This window comes from Sciurus vulgaris (assembly GCF_902686455.1).
Source record: "Sciurus vulgaris genome assembly, chromosome: 5".
NCBI lineage: Eukaryota > Metazoa > Chordata > Mammalia > Rodentia > Sciuridae > Sciurus > Sciurus vulgaris.
In genome coordinates this window covers 73,406,551-73,429,141 of record NC_136465.1, presented here as the reverse complement: position 1 = coordinate 73,429,141, position 22,591 = coordinate 73,406,551, and the positions used below count along the sequence as shown (strand labels likewise).

The 22,591-nt window shown below is 45.8% G+C and overlaps 1 protein-coding gene across 1 annotated transcript in view; it reads right to left on the bottom strand.

The window, feature by feature from the left end:
• Positions 1-22,591, bottom strand: part of CD9 (CD9 molecule) — a 33,125-nt gene that overhangs the window by 3,208 nt on the left and 7,326 nt on the right. Inside the window, exons 2-5 of the mRNA XM_079142380.1 lie at positions 8,913-9,015; positions 2,325-2,422; positions 1,571-1,645; positions 12-110 (exon numbers count right to left, since the gene is read on the bottom strand). Of these exons, the coding sequence (XP_078998506.1) occupies positions 12-110; positions 1,571-1,645; positions 2,325-2,422; positions 8,913-9,015 (375 nt within the window). The remainder of the gene's footprint in view (positions 1-11; positions 111-1,570; positions 1,646-2,324; positions 2,423-8,912; positions 9,016-22,591) is intronic.

Below are 22,591 nucleotides of genomic sequence, written 5' to 3'. Positions count from 1 at the left end.
GCTCCACCTACCGCGTAGTGGATGGCTTTCAGTGTATCCCGCTGGGGCTCGTCCTTGGTCTTGAGCTTGTTGTAGGTGTCCTTATAAAATTCCTGGACTTCCTTAATCACCTGAAATGGACAGACACCTGAAATGGCAAAGGCGGCTTTTTCACTAGCAGGGGTTACCTGTTCGCTCTCTTCAATTTTCAGCCAACAAACTCCCATGCTTGGAAAAATGTCACCAAGTGACAGAGGCCACTAGCACTGCCTCTCTCGGGGCTGCTGTGGTACTGCTCACCTCCTCCTACCTCTTCTAGGAACTTGCTCCTGTCATTTTTCCTTTACTCTTGCACAGATGTCAGTCCCTTCAGCCCCACTTGGTTCCTTCCATTCTACCTGTTAACTAAGTGAAATCTCCTCCCTCTAACAAATTTTAAAAAAGAAAAAAAAAAAAAAAAAAAAATCTAACTCCCAACCTGGCTCCTTCCTCAGGCTCCCATTTCTTTTCATATAGTTGTGACTTTTGGGAATGACTACCTTTCTGTATGCCCATTTCTGTACATAGAGTGCAGGAGGTGATAACAATCCTCACATCTCATAGGTTATTGTGAGGATTAAATAGGATAGTCACATTAAGCTGTTAGCATCGTGTCTGGTATGCAGCAAATACGAAGGTGCGTTAGCATCATGCTGTTGCACCTGGGTGCATCCCAACCTAATGCATGTTTGTCCCCTTGACCCTCACCCACACCCAATTGCCAGACCAATCTCCAGCTTTTATCCTTCGGCATCTTTCATAATCTTTCATAATTATCCTTTTCTATTTCTAAGACTACAGTTTTTATTGCTTGGATAGTTCTTTTTAAAAACAAGAACAATAAAACAGGGTTCCTGACTCTAATATCTCTCTTCCTCTCCCCTCTCTGCTGAACGAGACAAATTGGCCCTTTCTAAAAACTGTGCTGGTGTGGCCCAGCCTGGCCCCAAATTCTTCAGTGTTCCCTATGGAAGCCCAAGTTCAACTTTCCTCAGATTCTTCTTCTGCCTGGAAGTCCCCTGACTCTCCCCACTTTCCTCCTAAAATCCTCTCTCTCATTCAAGATTTAGGTTAGTGCACCCTTCTTCCCAAACCAGTGGAGATTCCCCTTCCTACTTTTACAAAATACTAAGGGACTTCGGGATATAAATCACTCTATGAAGCTTGCCAAACACGTCTTTCTCTCACAATAGATGGCAAAGTTCCTGGAAGTGGGGACCACAGTTTGGGCATCTGTGGACCCTGCATAATGTTTGGTATGGCACTTGGCTCACAGTGGCACCTGAACACGTTTATAGATTAGAGAAAGGAGCAAGGGTGGCCAGCCCATAGAAAGCCATTTTTTTTTTTTTTTTTCCCTTGCAGTACTAGGGATTGAACTCAGGGACGCTGTACCACTGAACTATACCCCCAGCCCTTTTAATTTTATTTTGAGACAGAGTTTTCTAAGTTTCTTAGGCTGAACCCCCTTCCACCCTCATCTCCCCTCAGCTCCCAATTCTCAAACCCACACCACTGTCAGACCCAAGAGATCTTATGGGAAAAAACCTACCTCATCCTTGTGTGAATAGCCCCAGATGGCTGCAGCTATTTCAATGGCAAATATCACCAAGAGGAAGCCAAAGAACTAGAAGGCAAAGAGGGGATGGCCAGGTGAGAACAATCCCAGACAACAAGCCAGGAAAAAATCTAAGGGTGTTTTAGAATGAGGAAAAATGACGACTGTCTGGGGTACAGGCATCTGGTGGCACAAATGAATGGCTTAGAAGGGGCAAGGAAGGATTTTCCAGACAGGAAGAGTTGTGAGACCTCTGGCAGGAAAAGGCACCCTTCCCGGAGGAAAGCGTGGGCACAGCCCGCCCCCAAACTGGTATTTATAGGATGTTAGTTAGGAGTTAGTGAGCAATAAAATACTACTGCTCACTCATAAAACCACAGAGCTTTGGGGAAACAGAGGCAGTGCATACACTCTGTGGATTTTGGGGAAGACTAACAGATTTAGAAACAAGGAGAAAAAGCAAAATTACCTGTGGATTTAGGGAAAAAAAGCAAACGTGGTCCTCGAGAAAGGGAAAAACAAAGTCCTGGCATTTAGCTGCCTAAGAGAAGTGATAAGATGGGCTCCAGAAGGGCAGGGGAGGGCCGGAGAAGGAACATGGGGAGGCCCAGGATAGCTCATGCTGTTTGGGTATCCTTTTCACCCCTCCCCATTCCACCTGTTCAATGGATTGTTCCCTACTGAGCTTTGGGGAGGGAGTAGGGCTAGGAGTGAGAGTGGCTCTGGGGAGCACAGAGAGGAGACTTACCAATCCCAACATGCACTGGGACTCTTGCACGGCCCCACAGCAGCCCAGGAAGCCCACTAGCATCATGAGGGCCCCAGCTCCAATCAGAATGTAAACTCCTGAGGGGAGGACAGAGATGTTAGTCTGGAGGTCCAGATAGCTCCCACAATTCCTGTTCTCCACTGTGGGACTCCATGCCTCCTTCCAATCTTTCCGCTTCCACATCAGGGGGAGAAGTTCCCCTTCCTTAACAAACAGCCTTCTCTACCTCTGCTCCTGTTTCCTCCTATCCACCTCTCTGCCAGGATCCTCTTTATCACACATACATTCCTACCTCACCCTAGGTTTTTGGAAGGCTCTATTAGCTCCAGTGTAGGACAAGACTACCCACGGGAACCCTGCATTCAACTCAGGTCACAACCTGGTCCAGTCTGTCAGGGTTTCCTGTGAGATGAGTCTTCTCAAACTAGTTGATACAGACCCTCCAAACTTGGGCTAACTTCTGGGGACTTGGGTGTCCCTCACAGGATGCTGTCAGAGCAAGCTCCCAGCAGGAAGGGCTGTGCTCAACCAGACCTGCATGATCCAGGAGGCCAGCTCTGCCCAATTTCCCTTGGGAATGCCTCCCTGCCCTGTTGCTAGGTGGCCATTGGGTATGTGCAGTTAGTGACACTCAAGGGCACATGCTGCCAACCATAAAAGCGCCTTGCTCTAAAGCAAAGGACACAAATGTGAGTGTTAGAAGACTTGTTTTAGTTTCAACACTGCTATTAACTGCTGTGTGACCTTTGGTAAGATATTTTTCTCTCTCTGGGCCTCAATTTCCTTACCTAATAAAATTAAAGAGATTGGTTGCTAGAAAATTTCAAAAGATTCAGCATACTGAAGAGATCTTATAGTTGCAATGCAGTTGCTCCAGGTAAAGGATGAAAAGGACTCTTCCTGCTAAGGGGAGGGTCAGTGACACCATTACTAAGTCTTCAATTTGAGTGTTGATGGGAAAGAGTTGGGAGAAGGGAAGAGATTTCTACAACTCTTGCCTACACCCTGAACAATGCAAATTCCTGGGATGGGGGAATACAGTGTAGCTTCCCTGGCCACGTCCATTCCACAGCCTGCAAGGGAATGCCCAGGGGGTCCGTCCCACAGTAATGTTCTTGAGAAGCCACAGCTGTGCTCAAACTCCCACCACAGGGACTGTGCTGTGCTCAAACTCCCACCCTCCATCCCCCAGAGGCTCCACAGGAAAAGCAGTGGAGAAGTCAAAGAAGTCGCAGAGCCTCCTGTCTTTCAGGCATGTTCTCTCCCAGCTTGGGAGGGCTTCCGACAATGTTAAGAGCACCTGCTCACTGAAGCCCCGAATGCCTGGGTTGAAGGCTGGCTCTGCAATCCTGGGCAGTCACTTAATCTCTCTGTGCAAGCTGTCTATCTGCAAAATGGGATGGTTGGGACTGGAGGTATAGCTCAGAAGTAGAATGGGTGCTTGGCATGGGCAAGGCTGCGTGTTCAATCCTCACTACTGTACTCAAGGACTATTGTGAGGATTAAATGATATGATCCCCACTTGCCCAATAAATACTAGCTGTTATTAATCTCAATAATACAAATGTTGGCTAACAATTATTAATAACCACCATGATGGATTCTATATACTTGCTGCTTTTTCCCTGTTATTCATTAACTGGGACCAGAGAGACTTCCTTCAAGTAGGTGCCCAGAAGTAGAGAGATACAACATTTTCCCACAATACACAGCAGGCGGTGCAATGAGAACTCTCGGCAGATGACACAGTGACTTCACTGTTCCACATCTGCAGTCTGCACAGGGCAGAGGCTTTGCAGGCAACAGAGCATGCAATCTGCCTGCAGCTGAGGCTCACGGGCAACACAGAGCAGAATGCACACAGGGAGCATTTGTGCCTTTCCCTTCTCCCCCACATCTGTCGTGATGTCAGGTCACGTGGGGTTACTGGCAAACCCCGTGCAGCATGAATATAGGTATTGTTCCAGTGCACGCCTGGCCCAGACTGGGCAAGGGGACAAATGCAGCTTGTCCTTGAGTCATCCTCCTAGGCAGTCAAATGTAGTGGAGCCACAGACTGGACTTGGGGAGGCAGTGCAGCTCATGCACAGGGCACTGGGGAGGAGAATAGCCTCTCTCTGCTCTTGGCTCTAACATGGGGACACCAGGGAGTGAGACAGTAAGATGGCCCCAATTTTTCCTCATATCACTGGGGCAAGAAAGCGAAGGATGAGGTCACTCCTTTGAGCTCCAGAGCAGGTGAATAAATGGGGGGTATTAAAAGATCAAAAGTATTTATAAGCACATGAAACGCAGTCGAATGGGAAAGAACACACAGTCGTGTTTTCTCTAAGTCCCCATCCTGGTGCACAAGTCCAGTGACCCTGGCAGAAGCTGGAACAGAGGGGTCAACAGGAAGTGAATTATGAAAGGAAAGAGCATTTCCCATACAGAGAGAACGTTCTCTTAATTGTTCTCTTGGTTAATATTAACTATTCATTCTAGGGCTCTGCAGAGGGAAATTTGAAAATAAAGAGTCTCAGTTGGCTTTAAATCTTGCTTAGACAGCTGAAGATCTGGAGGGCCTTGCGTTAGCCCCTTTTGGGTTAGGGGTGCTGAGCAGCCCTCAGCAGCTGTCCCTGAGGGTTTAAGGAGCAGCCATCAGGCTACAGGGTGGCCCATCTGGAAGCAGGGAAGATCCCCCTCCCAAGAAGTCATGGAACCACTGCAGGGCTTGGCTTGCTTCTTAAAGGGACTTTCCAGTGCTTCCCTTTCAGAAAACTACTCACAGTCTGAACCCAAGCTTGTTAGCAGAGGCTGGTAATGAGAAATGACAAAGTGTTCCCCTTTATAAAGCAGTGAATGTTAGCTTTCTGTGTGACTCATGGAAAAAGTTGTTCGTCACAGGGCCTTCTTGAGCATTACCATGTTAAATTGCTTAAGGGTTGTTTATTTTGCTTTTTTTCAGACTGACATTATAGGCCTAGTCAAAAAAAAAAAAAAAAAAAAAAAAAAAAAAAAGACTGGTGTGGTAGTGGCATATGATGCCAGGGTGTCCTTTACATAAGAAACAGGGCATTCTTTTCACCTGTCTCAGGGCTCTCAGCTCAGGCTAGGAGAGTATGCATCAGTCTCCTGTCATGGCCTTAAAGCCACTTAGTAAATAGCATTCCTCACTCCTGTTTGTGGGGAGAAGAACAAACTCTATCAGAGCCTCTGGCGTTAGCTGGCTTAAAACAGTTTATCATCTCCAAATAACTCAATCAGGAGTTCACAGAAGCCCTAACTCTGTCCCTTCAATGGCTCTTGATTCCTCTCCTTCCTATGGATGGCTGTTTTCATTAACACAGTGCAGTGGAATTCAATTTGTTGAGCATGGTAACTCGGTTAGAGAGGCACTGTGTGTAAGCTATGCGAGTTTCAGGTAGGGAAAACAAGGCATGGAGCAACCAAATGAAGTGCTGAATGTTCCCTAAATTATCAGGCATCTACCCATAAGCAGGGGATGGTCCCAGGGAGGGATGGACATTCACAGCCTCTGTTTGGAGCCCCCCTGGATTCCCTCACTCAGTGGCCATGGTTCTGGAAGGACACCAAGGAGTTAAGAAGAGCCGCTGGCCTGGGACCAAGAAAATGAAGTTCCCCGACATGTTTGCAGCCTGGGATTATGGATACTGCTGACGGGCTGAATCTCCCAGGGCCTGAATTGGAGAGAAGGCCCATATAAGGTTGTCAGCTGTTCTGGACTATGAACTATTCTGATTGTTGAAAAGTGTTTGCCCCCCTTGCTTCTCGGCCTGGTTACGCACTCTTTCTCTATTTTGCAAGCTCTGCCCTACTGAAAGGAAAGACACCTTGGGTCATTAGGGTTTTCTTAAGAGTCAGCTACATGGTGAACTGGCCCTGCAGACAGTTATGCCATAGTGCAAGGGCCAGTCACCCCATGATGTCAGGACAGTAGCCAGGGTGTAGCTGGCACTCTTAGGTCATCTGCTGGGAGGGAGCTATGAGTTCACCCGTAAGGCTGGTCTCAAGCCAGTGGGGAAGGGGACACAGAGAAGTCTCCTTGGCCCTTTGCCCATGGATAACAATTATTCAGCTTCCCAAGTACTCAGTGACATGAAGGCAGGACCTAGCCAGACACAAGTGGCCACTCAGCTTGATGATATTCTAGTGTCAATTGCCCTACTTCCTGGGCTTCTGGTTATAGAATCTTCTTCAAGATTCTGAGTCCTGTTTTGCAGGCAAGGGGCCTGTAAGGGATTTGTATTCTTCTAATAGAGCTAAAGGACAGCAGTTTCTAGACCCCAGGTAGGGAGTGCTATGTCTCTGAAATTGTGTCTTCAAATAACCTTCCTGGTCACTTCAGGTAGGCCCACTGGTGGGGTGGGGGTGAGGCCATAATGACCCACAGGATCACAGACAGGATCTGAACCTTTGGAGCTTCCGGAGGAGGGCCTGGCTCCTGTCAGGTAAGGTTTTAGGAGAGTGTGGTCATTACTTTCCTGACACCTTACATGACTTTCCCGCCTGTCACCTGTTGGCAAGGGCCACTGGCATGAGGGCGTCTCTTCCCTGACCACAATTTGTGTTATGTCAAAAAGCCAAGAAAAACCTACTCTGTTCCCACCAAAGGGGAGCAGTCAGTGCAGATTTTTCTTTTTTTTTGATTCCTACATGGAGAGCTCCCCCTACGACCTGTAAGGAGAAAGCAAGAAGCAGCCTGGGTTCGAGTTTCAGTCCTGCCTCCTGAAGGCCATGAACTTGGGCAGCTATTCGACCTCTCCAGACCTTGGTTTCTTCATCTGTGAGATGGGAATAATTCCCTGCTCCTCCCAGAGTTATGGCAATGCATCTGGCTAATAATTTAATAGTAGGTGTAAAATTGTGAATGGCACACAAGGAAGGGGCTAAAAAATGCCTGTACCCTCCTCCAACATCTAAAAATGTGTGGAATTAGCCTAACAGTTCTGGGTATCCAAAAGGAAAAGCAGAGTGGTTAGGAGCAGCCAGGACAATGGGAGCTAAAGACCTCCTCTGGGACACAAATACGGAACCTGTGGGGCTTTTGCTTAGGAAAACGGCCTGAGGTGGTGCCCGTTGCTGCTCAGGGGTCCCTGTGTACCATGGCAAGGAGTGTGAAGGATGTCCCCTCAGCGCCCCACGCCCTGTTCCTCTGTGCAAGTGCCCCCCTCCTGTCCCCACCCCCTCCTGCTCTACAGGGTGGCATTCCAAGCCTGCCTCAGACTCACAAAAATGCTCTGTTGCTAAAACAAGTCAGGGCACTATGGAAACCTGCTCCCTAAAAACTCTGTGTGTAGTAAAAAAAAAAAAAAAAAAAAAAAATACATTGAGCTTTTCTTTGCCTTAGTTCTTTCTGACAATAGGGAGCCACACCCAGAAAAACCCCAGCTAACAACAATGAAAAGCAGGAAAACTATCCACAGGGCTGAGGGGCTAGGCAACCAAATGGGCTGTTTCTAAAGACCCTCTCCCTGAGTAGCTGGTTCTAGCCTGGTCTCAGGGAGATGGGCAAGGGAAGGTCAGTGTGGCTGGCTGGCCACGGCCATCTTGTTTCTGGAGTCTGGGAGATAACCCTCATCAGACTGCTTTCTCTGTCTTTTGCAAAAATAACTTTGGTGGGTGGGAAGGAAGTGACCAAACTTACACTTTGAGCCTGATGACATGACATGACAACCCCATCCTAAAAATAGGAAGCTTCTTTTGTTTCTAGAAAATAAGATGGTTCCTACCCCAAACTCGGCATGAAGTGGAACCACAGAGTCTGAGTTTACTTGGAAACTGGGAAGTTGCACTTGACAGATTTTGTCTCCTTTCTCTTTAGGGGACCCTCGACAAGAGTGAGAGAAGGATGCTAGAAAAGATGCCAGGGAGATTGTGCATAGAAAGGATCACAGGCATGTTAAAATTGGAAACCTTCCCCCTAAAAAAAAAGCAGTTTAGAAAACAACAACAAAACTAAACCAAACATCATGACATCTACCCAAGTATCAGGGTCCAAAGGACTCAATACAATCTCTTTTAGTCTTCCCTATTTTTTTTTTTTAAATGGTTCTGAGGATTAAACCCAAAGCCTGGTGTAGGCTAGGCACATGCTACACTACCAAGCTATATCCCTAGTCTCCCCTAATATTACCCAGGAGTCTGGTCTTCCTCTGGGTCTGAGTCCCTATCCAAATAGTGGGGAGAAAAGCCATCTTCTTGTGGTACTTTAGAAAAAGGGCAAAGGTTTCTGAGTTAAGAAAATGATGAAGTCTAAGAAGACATGTAATTAGGAGAGAGTATTAGGGATGTGAATGAAGGTTCTCAAACCCTCAAGAGCAGCAGCAACTTTGCCAGAGCCAACTGCACATCAGAGAATGGTCACAATGCCAAATTCAGCCAGCATGAAAAGAAACCACATCAGTCAGATGCAAATTCATGGGCAGAACTATACACACAAAAAACACTGTATAACTTGAAAGGAACAGGACTGGCTCATGTGGCCTGAGTCTTTCCCAGGCCCAAGTCCCTGGGTCTACGTAGAGTCTCCAAAGTTGGAAGAAGCACACAGTCTTCTCCCCTCACCTGTGTAGAAGCTGGAATTATTAGCTTCTTGATCGAAGATGCTCTTGGTCTGAGAGTCAAATCGGAGCCATAGTCCAATGGCAAGGACTGCAATCCCAGCAAGCTGCAAGACAATAAGATGCTGGTGATAATCCTGGCTGCCAGGGAAAACAGTCTCCAAATGCTGAAGGGCAAAGGTCTCTGAATTAAGAAAATAATGAAGCATAATGACATAACTGGGAGAGACCAACAGGACTTGCAAAGTACTTGGGACCACCTTGGTCTCTGCCCCTCAAGTATACCTGGTAGTAGAAGAGAAGTCAGTAGTGTGTGTGTGATCAATCCATGCACCCGAAATATCAGCAAGCTGAGAATAAGTAATTACCTATCATCAAACAGCCTGGGTATTTCATAGGCAATAAAATACTATATAGCTATGAAGGTTAATAGCTACAGCTATATGCAATTCAATGAGTGGATCTCACAATTATGAACAAAAGCAAGAACCACAGGAATTCACATGATTCCATACAGTTAAAATTACTATACTGTAATTATTATATGTGTATGCACAAAAAAAATGATAAAGGAAAAATAAGAAAGTCATGATTATAAAGTGGTGTCCTCTAGTAGAGAGAGGGATTTATGCTCAGGGAAGAGTACATAGTGAGTAGGTGGGTGGGTGTGGGAAGGCTGGCAATATTCTCATCTACTCTACTCTGTCGCCCAGACTGGTATTTAACTCCCGGGCTCAAAAGATTCTCCTGCCTCAGCCTCCTGAGAAATTGGGAGGTTTGCTCATTGTGCCCTGTATAATATTCTCGTTTTTTACTTGGGTGATGATTACATAGATAAGCAAACAAATGCACCAGGCAGGTGTATGTCCTTACAGACCACGTTACTTAGCAAGTGACATATCAGAGTCTGCCCTTTCTTATCCACATTAGTCCTTTACTCACAAGTTCAAATCCTGGCCTGGCATTGCTGAAGCAGATGTTGTGCAGGGGTGGACCCCTGCCAAACCCATCCCTAGTGGCAGCTGAGCTCCCTCACTGCTCGTACCAGGGCTTGCCCAGGGGGTTATGCATGGCTGGCTGAACTTGGGAGTGAGACCAGGTTTGGTTAGTCACCTCCATGGAGGTACCTTTGTGTCAGAGCCCTGCTCTCCAAGGACCTTGATTGTCTGTCCTGGTAGCCATGACAGTCTGTGGTGCAGACAGACCCCTCTTTCCCCCTCTCCTTTTCCCCATGCAATGGCAGTGGGTTTGGACATGTTGGGTGGAAAGTAGAGATGGTAACCGTGGGAAGGACCACCCAGTACCTCAACCTGCAGTGGTCACAATCTTGCCTGTGCCCCCAGTTGTAGAAGCTGATTTGGTCTTATCATGTAGGCAAGTTCCTATAATGTGGGTCTGTAATTCCCAGCTTAAGTTCTGTTGCTTCAGGTTTCCCACTTATAAAACAGGAATGGAAAGGTGTGGCTCTCCCTTTCCTTTTAAATATGGCTAAAGAATAAAGGAGATTATATTAGAAGAAGTCCTTCTGAAGGAGGAGACGCTGAATAGGCTTTGGGTGAACAAGATCTTCTCAGCATGAAGGTCAACCGACATGGCACCTTCATTCTGTAGTTAGCATCTTCCCACATCTCTCAGTCCCCACCTTAAGTAAGGCGATGCCAAACATCAGTACTACACCAAACCAAGTCCCTTGCAGCTGGACACTGTGGAAGAGAAAAACTCATGGATACCAGGTTTAAAGCTGTAGAAACTCGAGTTAAACAGAACCTGAGGCCTTTGGGTTTAAGGACACAGGTCAGGTTTTCCTTTTTATGATTACGTCACACAGGTGAGTGAGGTTCTCCCAGTCTAATCCAAAGACAGCAGAGGATCTCTTCAGGAGTCTCAACCGCCCTGGATATTCTTCCCTGTCTGGGTTCTCCCAACCACCAGGAGTGCCACAGTCAGAGAACCAGGAGGTGGGGTCCAGTTGGGGGCACTTGGGCTAGAAAAAGTATGTGGTCCAACCCCCATACACAGGGTCCTAGATGAGCACACGCTGGTGGGTCTCTGTGGATGGGCAGGCCCTGGTGGGGCAGGTCTTCCTCTGGCTCTTAGCCTTGACAATCCTGTTGTGCGAATGCCTGGTGCCTGGGGCCAGCAGTGCTCTTGACTGTCCTATCTACTCTAGGCTTTCGCATACCAAGGAATTATCCCTGAGTCATCTTATCCCATTGTTAAATGAAGTTACTTACCCATCCCTTATCAAAGAGGAAAATTCCAAAACAGGAAAAGAATGAAAACAATTACATGCTCAGGGACTGTTTTAGTCACATTTTTCGCTGCTGTGATAAAATGATCTGACCAGAACAATTTGGGAGGAGGAAAAGGCTTATTTGAGGGCTCATGGTTTCAGAGGTCTTAGTCCATAGAAGGCTGACTCCATTCCTCAGGGCTCAAGGTGAGGTAGGTAGAACATCATGGCGGAAGAGTGTAGCAGAAGGAAGCAGCTTACATAGTGATCAAGAAGCAGAGAGAGAGACTCCATTCTCCAGATACAAAATATATATCCCTAGACCACGTCCCAATTCCCTACCACTTTAGTTACCACTCTTAATGCCTATCAGGGGATTAATTTACTGATTGAGTTAAGACTCTTTTACAACCTAATCATTTCTCCTCTGAACCTTCTTACATTGTCTCACACATGAGTTTTGAGGGACACCTCATATCCAAACATAATAGGGACTAAGCAGCAGGGGATGGCATAAAGCTGCACCCTGCACAGAAGCTTCCCAAGAGCTGCAGCTGGGTCTTTTTGGAAATGGCCCCAGGCTCAGGTATCAATAGGGTACCCAAGTATAACCTGCATTGGGAAGGTTCCTTCCATTTCATGGACAGCCATTAAAGTCCAACTGTTTATCTGGTCTACATGTACAGATAGTAAAAAGGGCACAGGGTTGGAGAACTGGAACCAGAGGAGAAAGAAAGTATTGCAGGTCTCACCTTGGCCAAGGATAAGGCCAGGTGCAGGAGCTGGGAGTCCTGTGTGTTTGGACACTTCCCCAAACCTAACATCATGCTGCTGGCTTGTTAAAGTTATAACCTTGTGGAACAATGAGGAAGGAAAAGCAGTTGGCTCAAGAGAAATGAAAAAACCAATAATAGATCTCTACCTCTTATACCTAAAAACCCCCATCAGAAGGGAGGGAGGTTCAAGAAATCCAGAGGAAGAGAAAGGGGGGGGGGGGCGGGCAAGACTGGGAATATGTGGTTCACAAAAATCAGAGGACTGAGTTGTTGCCTTTTTTGATTGAATTTCCAAGCTAAGCTAACTGGCCCGAGGCAATGCTGTGGAAGCCATTAGCTACCTCACTTTCTGTAATGCTATTACAAAGACTGCTTCAGTTGGTTGGGTCACAATGGATTAGGGTGGCAGGGCCATGAAATCTGACTACCCATGGTTGCTTAAGCTGCACTAAGGGGCTCTCAAGCACCTCTAAGAGAACTTGCTTTTTGGTGTGGCATTGAAGGGGATTCCTCTCCCCCCAACCCAGTTCTCACCCCCAGCTACTTCAATAACAGGAGAAATAAAATAAGAAGGGACAAGCAGCAAGAATCAGTCAGCTTTAACCTTTAAAAAAAGGGCACCAAGTCAATTATTAAGGGACTCCATAAAAATACAGTCAGCGGGTTCTGCCTGTGTGGGTTCTATCAACCTCAGATGGAAAATGTAGTGAAGTCTATGATGGTGGTATCAGTACTGAACACCTAGAGACTTTTGGTTCTTGTCACTATTCCCTAACCAAAATAGTGAGACAACTATTTATACAGCATTTACATTGTAAGTTATGTGCAAATATTATGTCATTTTATGTAAGGGACTTGGGCATCCTCAGATTTTGGTATCCGCAAGGGTAGGGAAAGGTCCTAGAACCAATCCCCCATAGATACTGAAGGATGCCTGTATAGGGGGTCTGGGAGACAAGTTGATGGTTTCTTCTCAGGTTAATAAACTGATATGTGGCAGTCATGTTGGCCACACAATGGCCATAGCTATTGCCTCTTTTGTGGTCATCACAGGATCTGAGCATGTTTGATACAGATTCTCCGATAATCCTCTGCTTGTGGGGCCTTGGAAGAAGACAGCAATGTGCCTGATCACCAGCTGGTGGGATGGAGGGAGAAAGTCCACAGTCATCACTTCCAGCCTAAGGCCCTGCCCACAGTCTGCCTGGTTACCTTTTTTTTTGTTTCCAACAAAAGCCAAATGGAAACAGTCTGGTTTTGCTGGGAAAAGCTCCTTTGCCATCTGGCCCCAAATGGTTCCATCCATTTGACAGTGTAGAGAGAAAAAGGATAGATTTTCCCCCCATTGTTTCATTGGAAATTTCTTTGTTTCTTCACTTGTGCTAACTTTTTTCTTAGAAGATGGGCCACAACACAAAACTAAATTGAGGACAGTTTACAAAATACTTTGGCCAGTATTTCTCAAACTGTTAAGGTCTGCTGGATGCAGTGGTCTGCAATCCTGGTGACTTGGGGCATTGAGGCAGGAAAATCACAAGTTTGAGGAAAATCAGCAACTTAGTGAGATTCTGTCTCAAAATAAAAGGGTTAGAGAGGTAGCTCAAAGGTAGAGTGCCTCTGGGTTCAATCACCCGTGTATATATTAAAAAAAAAAAAAAAATTGAACAAACAAAAATGTCAAGGTCATGAAAAACAAGAACAGACAAGCTGTCACAGACTGGATGAATCTAAGGAGACAAAAAAGTCATGTGGTATCCTGGAACAGATACAGGACATCAGTGGAAACACCAGTGACATCCCAGTATGTCTGGAGTTTAGTTAATAATAATGTACCAATGTTGGTCTCTTGGTTGTGACAAATGTAACCTGGTAATGTAAGTGTTACCATGCTACAATGGGGGGAGCTAACAAGGAGCTGAAGGGTGTCTACACTATTTGCAACTTTTCTGTAGGTCTAAAACTATTCTAAAGCTAAATGTCTAAAAAAACAGCAGTGGTAGTTGGGCCCTCTCTGTCTCTCTCCTTCAAAACTTCCTGTCTCCTTCAAGAACCTGCTCCATTAATTAATTTCTTTCCTGCCTCTGCAGTTCTGTCTCTGCCAACAGCACATGGGCAGATCTCTCGATCCTAAAAGAAAAATTAAACAGAACAAAAACTCTTTCCTCAACCTCACTGCTCTGTACTGTCCCTTAACTTCCAAGTCCTTGCTAACAAGTCACAGCTCCACTCTTCTAATCTGTCCCGAACAGAGATGCTGCTGAACCTGCCTCCTCTACTCCTTAAATGTAATCTCTAAGTTTCCTAAATCAGTTTCTGGCATTCTCACCTCTGCTCATTCAAGTCCTTCCTCCTGAAATGCTACCCTGACCACCTAGGCCTGCTCTCCCCACAAGGTCTCCCCAGTCTCCTCCCAGGTGACAATGCCTGGAAGCATTTGTTCCCTCCACCCCCAACATCCTCAGGCTCTGCCCTTCCTTTGTCTGATCATTAGTCTCCCATCTCACCGGAGGGAGTGCAAATCCTAAGGTCAGGATGACTTCTTAGTTCTTTTTGTATACTCTGCCCCGTCTACACTTTGGACCAAATAGTAATCAGAAAATAATTATACTATAAATGAATGATACTCCAGTTAGAGGACCTCTAAAATTTACTGAAAGGTCTTCTTCTGGGTCCTCTTTCTTTGGACAAGCCTTTTCACCCAGCTCCTCATTGGATCTATCTTCTAATATCTCACAACAAAAGCCAGAAACTACAAAGAATAATTATTTACCCAGAGAAAATAGTGAGTAAGACCCATCAGGGCTGCACAGAAAGTATTTGGTGAATGACAAATATTTCTACCTCTGCATGTGACATAGGTCACAATTGAGATTTAAGGGCAAATCCTTATAAAGCCTTTTGAAAGATGATGTTTCTTTAAAGTCCCTATCTTTGCTCTGTTTCTGGAACTCCATCAGCATCTCTACCTCTTCCAGAAATCTAGTTAGAATCTCCAATTCTAGATGAATGCACAAGTGACCTGGTCATGTGGGGCTTATTGGCAGCTTCAGAGACATGAAAACCTAGCATTGCCCTAAACTGAGGCCCACCATGAACAGTTTCCTGATCATCTTTTCTTTTCATATTCACTCACCACTGAAAGTACACCTTGCTAAAAAGAAAAAGGCACCTAGCTAAGATCAGCATTTTAGTGAGTCATTGCAAATCTTGCCTCAGGGACAGGTACAGAAATCTTCCCTGAAACGCACACTGGAATTAAAGGAAATATATCCAATTCCAGAGAATTAAAAAAGGAATCACAGGAGGCTGAGGCAGAAGCTGAGGTTTGAAACCAACCTCAGCAACTTAGCGAGGTTCTAAGTGATTTGGCGAGATCTTGACTCGAAATTAAAAAATAAAGAGGGCTGGGGATATGGCTCAGTGGTTAAGTCAGGTACCCAAGTATGTAACACACTCTGAAAACTGTGAAGTGCTACAGCTAGTCAGATTCTGTAGGGAGAGAAATGATAATGACAATATTGAGAGCAATAAACCTTGAGAAAGACGATTCAGAAGCAGTCTATGGATGCCTGGTGCGTGTCCTCCTATGATCTGAGACAGTGGCTGGGCAGAGGCAGGGAAACTTAGGATACTGGGGTTGCATTTTCTGGTTTCTGTGAGAGTCTGTTTGAGTGTTGGATGGTGGAGGAATATGGATAAGTTTATCTACTTCACACTCATTAACCACCTCCCAGAGGTCCACTATGATCAGATGAGCAGGTGGGAATGGCCAAAGCCAGTGGGGAGGGAAGGTTAAAAAACTGCTCAGATTCCTGGCTTCCATACTTCCTGGGATCTCAGACTGAACTCTACAGAAGGGAATTACCAGAGAGGGGGAACAGAGAGGGACAGGATTTTACTGGGATAGGCAGGAAAGGAAACCTCACTCTAGCTCTCTCTCGTATCTATCTGTCTGTCTATCTATCTATCTATCTATCTATCTATCTATCTATCTATCTATCTATCTATCTATCATCTATCTTGCAGTACCGGGGATTGAACCCAGGGGTACATCACCATTGAGTTACACCCCAACCCTTTTCATTTAAAAAAACAAAAATTTTTTTAGTTGTAGATGGACATAATATCTTTATTTTATTTATTTATTTTTATGTGGTGCTGAGGATGGAATCTAGTGCCTCACATATGTTAGGCAAGTGCTCTACCACTGAGCCACATTTGCAGCCCCTTTCATTTTTATTTTGAGACAGGGTTTTGCTTAGTTGCTCAGGCTGGCCTGGAATACACAATCCTCTTCCTCAGCCTCCTTAAGAGCTGGGGCTACAGGTATGTGCCACTATGCCCAGGAAAGCTTGTTCTCTTGAATTTTCTCCTTCAGTAAGATGTTTATCGGCCCTGGGTTTTGCTTTTGTTTTCAACACCCTGAACGTGAGTGAACACAGGCATAGTTATCTGCAATAGCCAGGAAGTAACAGACCAAACATCAGGCTGCAGGTTTCCCCATCAAAATATCTGGGTTCCAAAATATTAGTCACGCTTTAAGAAAGCCATGGAGGTGTAGATAAGGCCTTCTATGTCCACTCAGGATTCGACATTTAAAAACTAGTCAGGCCACCCAGACCTGCAGGCTCTGGGCCTCACCCATCTCCATAGCAACTTCAGCTCACCACAGAATGCCAAGCCTGGGATGGGCCAAGTCACTAGTCAGGAGGCTGGGCCCAGCAGTGCCAGCAAGAACAAACAGGATCCCAGTGTTGAGGCCTCCTATAATCCTCTCCTCATCTTCCTCCCCCACTTTAAATGCAGGCTAGAACCGCATTGGAAGGGTGGACACACTTGGGCAGTGCTAGAGGTCTTGGAGTCCTCCGGCATCACCATGTGGTTAAAATAACAAAACCAAACTTCGGCAGAAGAAATGGCATGACTTGCTCTCTCCTTAGGAAACACAAGCAGACTATACGCTCATGGCAAAATTTAAATGTATCCACAGTGCACATGACCAACTTTAGTTTTATTAGGGGTAAGTTGAAAAGTTCCAGAGATTACAGTCTTAGAGAACAGAAGTCCCCCTTGTGGATATGACTATCCCAGGCACTGGTGGGTGGGCCCAAACTGAGGACCATGACCTCTCTCCATAAAGCTTTTTATTTTATTTTATTTTAGCAGTGTGAGGATGGAATCCCGGGCCTCACACATACTAAGCCAGTGCTCTACCACTGAGCTACGACCCGTCCCTAGCCCTCCCCAGACAACCTCTGCTCTCTGAGATTCCACCAAGCTGCTGTTTCAAGGCAGTACTCAAATCTTCAGAATCTATATCTTCAAAGGCAATTCAGGAAACCCTTATCTAAGCCAGTGGTTCTTAAGAGGTGTGGCCCCTAGAACCTGTTAGACTTGCTATTCTACTTTGGCGCATGCTCAGATTTGGAACCACAAATTCAGGCCTTCATTTACATACTGAACAAGCAGGACAGACAGGGAAAAGCTCTCTCTGGGGCTTCAGAACCCAGAGAACAGCTTTCTGCATATCCCTGTTGAGAAGTATGAAGTCCTGGAAGAGAGGTGTGATCTTCCTGAGCTCAAGTTTCCTTGTCTGTGTGAGGAAAGGTCACAGTCTCAGACTGACGAGGAGGCAAGGCGTGACCTCCCACTTTACACTGAAATCTGCAGAGCAGGACTCCATCTGCCTTACCTTGGAAAGCCACAGAGTTTGCCTGGGGGCCACCTTGGAAATGCCCTATGGTGGCAGTGAAAGGGAGAGAATATGGGGTGAGCAAGTGAGAAGTGAGAGGTGCTGGCTGGGCAACCCCATATTGGAACCTTGGAGCTAGGAAGCCATAGCAAACAGTTCAAGTTGGAACCTGCATTTGATTCTCAAATGTGCATTTTCTACCCAGTGCTGTCCTGGAACCCTCCTCCCACAAAAGTTGTGATGATTCAGGGGCAGGTAAGAGGCTCCCATGGCCTCTGCACCAGGCAGTACTGAAGTTTGGCAAAAACTTCCCTCATTTCCTAGTCCAGACTCTATTATGAATGAGAGTGGACTCTGACCTCACATTACTCCAAAAGATCTTCCTTGTTTTTTTTTGGCATTGGCAATTTTCCCTTGAACTATATCCCTATCCCTTTTTAAAAATTTTAAAATTTTATTTGTTCTAATTAGTTGTATATGACAGTAGAATACATTTATACATTTTGATAGGTCATGCATAAATAGAGTGTAATCTCTCATTTTTCAGATAATACATATTGTAGGATCACATCGGTCATGCAGTCATACATGTACATGAGGTAGTAGAATGTTTGTTTCACTCTACTATCATTGAGACAGGGTCTTGATAAGTTGCTGAGGTTGGCCTCACACTTGGGGTCCTCCTGCTTCAGCCTTTGGTTCTGTTCTTCAGAGTCATTGGGATTACAAGTGTGCACCACCATGCTTGGTGAAAGATCATTTTTGAAAATACAAAATATGCTGGGAGTAGTGGCGCATGCCTGTAATCCCAGCAGCTTGGGAGGCTGAGGCAGGAGGATCGGGATTTCAAAGCCAACCTCAGCAAAAGTGAGGTGTTCAGCAACTCAGTGAGATCCTGGCTCTAAATAAAATACAAAATAGAGCTGGGGATGTGGCTCAGTGGTTGAGTGCCCCTGAGTTCAATCCCTGGTACCCAAAAAAACAAAACAAAACAAAACAAAACAAAACAAAACAGAACAAAACCACACAGAAGCTAGTGGTCAAGCTGTAGGTTATCCAGCTAGTGCTGACTCTACTTCTGGCAGGTTTTCCCATTCATAAGCAGCTCCTCCAGAGGCTGGTGAAGGGAAGTAAATAATAGACACAAGAGTGATTTGATAATAATAGTAATAGTTATGATCTGTGAGGACCCATGTGTGCCACACATTATATAAGTATCTCACTGCCTTATCCTCTCATCTCCCTTATTTCACAGCTGATGCAGGATCAGAGTGGTCAAGCAACTCACTCAAAAAACAAAAACCAAAACAAAACAACAAACAAACAAACCCCACAACATACCAAAAACAGTCAGGGCTCAAACTCGACCAGGTCCTTGTAAATGACTCAAAGTTACAATATCCACCGTTTGCTGTGCTTCCTCACTGCCCAGGTGGTAAGGGGGACCCTCGCCCAGGACAGGAGGGAGGCCTGGAAACGATGACTTTGGCAAAATGCTTTGACTAAAATCTTAACTTGGTGATAAGGATTTCTCTACTTGCCTTGGCTTGATAACTGAGGATCGAGGGTCTCAGCCTAGGTGAGAGGGGAAGGGCTGACCACTTGGGATTGTTTTTTCCTCCTCTCTTAAGGCTAGGAGAAGAGGTGGTCCCCTGGGAGAATGTCTGTCTCTAGGTCGGTTCTACCTTAGTCTCATTTCTTACTACTGGAGTCCACAGGGAAGTAATAGTGACTTTGGTTCTGTTCTTCTCTGTGACCTGGTTCCTGGGTGTCCTAGGTGTCAAGAAAGTTCCAGAAAAGAGGAATCAATCCCCTTCTGGAAGTCATGAGGAAAGAACTGAAGGGGTGGTGCTAAGGATACCCTTCTTTGTTTGGATGTGAAGTAAGCTTGTTTTTTTCAGTTTTTACCGTGAATGAAATTTTAAGTTAAGTTCCACCAGGCGAGTTTCTGCCAATGGGGTTTGTTTACAGGGCATTTCCAGAGAAGTGCAAAAGTGGTTTATTGCCTAACTCCAGAACTAAATGCTCTGTAGAGAGGTGGAAAGCTAAGATCTCCATTTTCTGTTCTGAAAGGAAGACAGGAGGTAAAGACTCAGCTTTGATGTGGTTCCATAGAGCTGAAAAAGTGAGCTACATGTAGTGAATACGAACTTTTAGGACAAGATGGACAATGCTTAAGGAGAAGCAGTAGTGATGCTAACTTCTCATCAGCAGCAGAAACTCAGGCTATGAGCCAGGCCCGTGATAAGAGCTTTGCATTAAATATTCCACCATTCATTCCTCCTGACAACACTGAGATGTGGGCTATATTATTGCTTTTATGATGCAGGTAAGGAAATGATGCTAAAGGGGATCACTATTTTGCTGCCTCCCCAAAGGAATCTGTGTGTCTAACAAGCCATCTCATCCACTCCCTGCCCCTAATAATTACCCCAGGTCATAAATGGCCCCTTGTCACTTCATGCTGTTCTTTTAAGGCCTCAGGGTTGGAAGGGGGAGACAATAAAGTCCCAAATCATTTATAAGAAGTCAGGTTCTTGGGGGACCTTCCTTGGGGGAAGGCAGACTTCTGTCTCTTGTGGATATTTTGTATCTTAAATTCTTAGACAATTATGGTATCCACCTCATCACTCATATAATTCAACCTTTAAAAAATACAAATTATAAAACAAATATAAAGTTAAAGAAGGTGTCTATTTTCCCTGATTCCTTGGGTTTACCTGTGTAGCTGATGCCCTAAGTAAATGCCTGGCCTGCATGCTGACCTTGGGGCCTCCCTTTCTGGGGTGTCTCCTCGGTAGAGGGGTGAAGGGACCCAAGACGGCTACCACCAGTGGATGCCACCATCTCTCTTCCTGGCTCTTTTGGGCAATTTTGTTTGCACATTCCAAGCCTAGCTTCAAGCTGGTGCAAGGTATTGTCTTACTGGGAATGTTCTCTGCAACACAAATGCAAAGCTTGACAGGTTTCCCAGGAGAGGAGGAATACCTGGAAACTACAGATTTATTGTGAGGGCCTCTGCCCCTTTTGATTCTTAGTGGCTTGCCCTTGACCCTGAGATGTAGTCAGGATCATTCTAGTTACAAATGAGAAAATAGGCTCAGAGATGTTAAGTGACTTGCCCATGGTCACAGAGCAAACACAGTGACTCAGCTCTCTTCTTCTGTCACATGTACAGTATGGGTCATGCAGAGATCAGTTACTCAAATGCCTTTCTCATTCCTGGTAGAAGGGAGGTAACTTCGTTCCTTCTTTGGGGTAGGGTGTGGCAGAGGATTTAGGGCCACATTAAGCTTTTTCTCAGCATACCTTTATGGAAATGAAGCAGGTATCTGGTCTGGACAAGTTCAAGGGTTGAGAAATCCTCCCTTCCATGGATAAAGTTGGCATCATTTAAAAACCAGAGCCCTTGGGCAGGGGGTGTAGTTCAGTGGTAGCATCTTGCCTAGCATGCACGAGGCCCAAGGTAGCCTTTTTCCAAACAAGAAATCTCATTTCAAGTTTCCACCGCCTGCTTGCCAGATGCATAGCACACACTGGCCAGCCCATAAATAAATCTCTTTTCTGCTGAAAGCAGGCATTCTGATCTTAACCAAAATCATCTGATGTGGGGGATTGTTTTGGGGATGTTTTGCTTTAAATTCCAGAATACCACACATTTGTTTTTCATTGTGTATGCCTCACTAAGATGTCTAGAGGTTATACACACACTTGCTCACACTCTTTACCACGTGGACAGCCAGCTCTTGTTCCATCTGCAGAACTGGTTACCAGGTGCTGCACGGCCCCAAGAGGTCAGATCTCTCTCTCTCTCTCTCTCTCTCTCTCTCTCTCTCTCTCTCTCTCTCTCTCTTTACAGTTTTTGAGCACTGCTGTGTGGTACATGGACTGGCAGTGTGGGCAAAATGCACTCCTCTTACTGCTCAGGTGAATACCATCCTCCTCTTCATAGGACATCAGAGCCATAGGTCAGCAAAGGAAGCAAGGGCCAAGGTTCCCAAGCCCCTGTCTCACCTATTACCTGCCCTGTCCCTTTGCTATGATCTCCATCTACAGTGTTGAGATGGGGTCTTGATAAGTTGCTTAGGGACTCGCCAAGTGGCTGAGAGTGGCCTTGAACTGAACTTGAACTCAGAACTGACTGCAAAGCTCAAATTCTCAATTGTTTTGTTAACTTGCGTTTACTTTTTTCTTTATTTCTCTAGAGCTGGGGATGGAACCCAGGGCCTCTGAGCTACACCCCCAACCCCAGAACTGTTGGTCTTTTTGATCCCTTTCTTTTACTCCTAAGCCAGGATTTTTTCCTTTTTCCCTTCCTCCAACCTAACCACATCTGATCCCCTTTCAAGAGTCACAACTTCTGTCCCTAAAGACCCCAAGAGAGCCCGTGCAAGGGAAGGAAGGCACCTGCAACAGGCATGTGGCTTGAAGGGTCGCCTGAGCTTGGCCTCTCTCAGGGGAAGAGCAGCTAGATGAACACAGCCTAAGAAGGAGCTGCTGCTTCCTCTCACTGGCCTCTGGCCCGAGAGCTTGGTCCACACCCTGGCTCCACTCAACACAAGCAGTACTCTGGGAAGCAGATCCTCTGAAGCAACTTGGCACATTTTCTTTTCTTCCTGGCTTTGCTTTTGCTGTAGCTACCCACTGGTTATTATGTCCACAGATGGGACCGCAGCCCATCACTGCCCATTGTCCTTTTATCCCTATAGGTATAGCCCCAAAGAGGGACCCAGAGTCTCTGCCCTTCCCACACAACACCGTCTAGTCTGCAAAAGGCAAAGGGCAAAAGATGGCCTCACCATAGGCCTCTGTAATAATCCTGGACACCAGCCCTTGAAACACATCATGGGGTCCTAGAGAGGGACTAAGTGTTCCTCTGCAGTACTGGAAAAGAACCTAATTTCTATTTGCAATGGGTTTTCTGGGTCTCTAAAGGGAGATTTCACCAGGCTGTCTTAGGAAGCCAGGGCTGCTCTTTGATT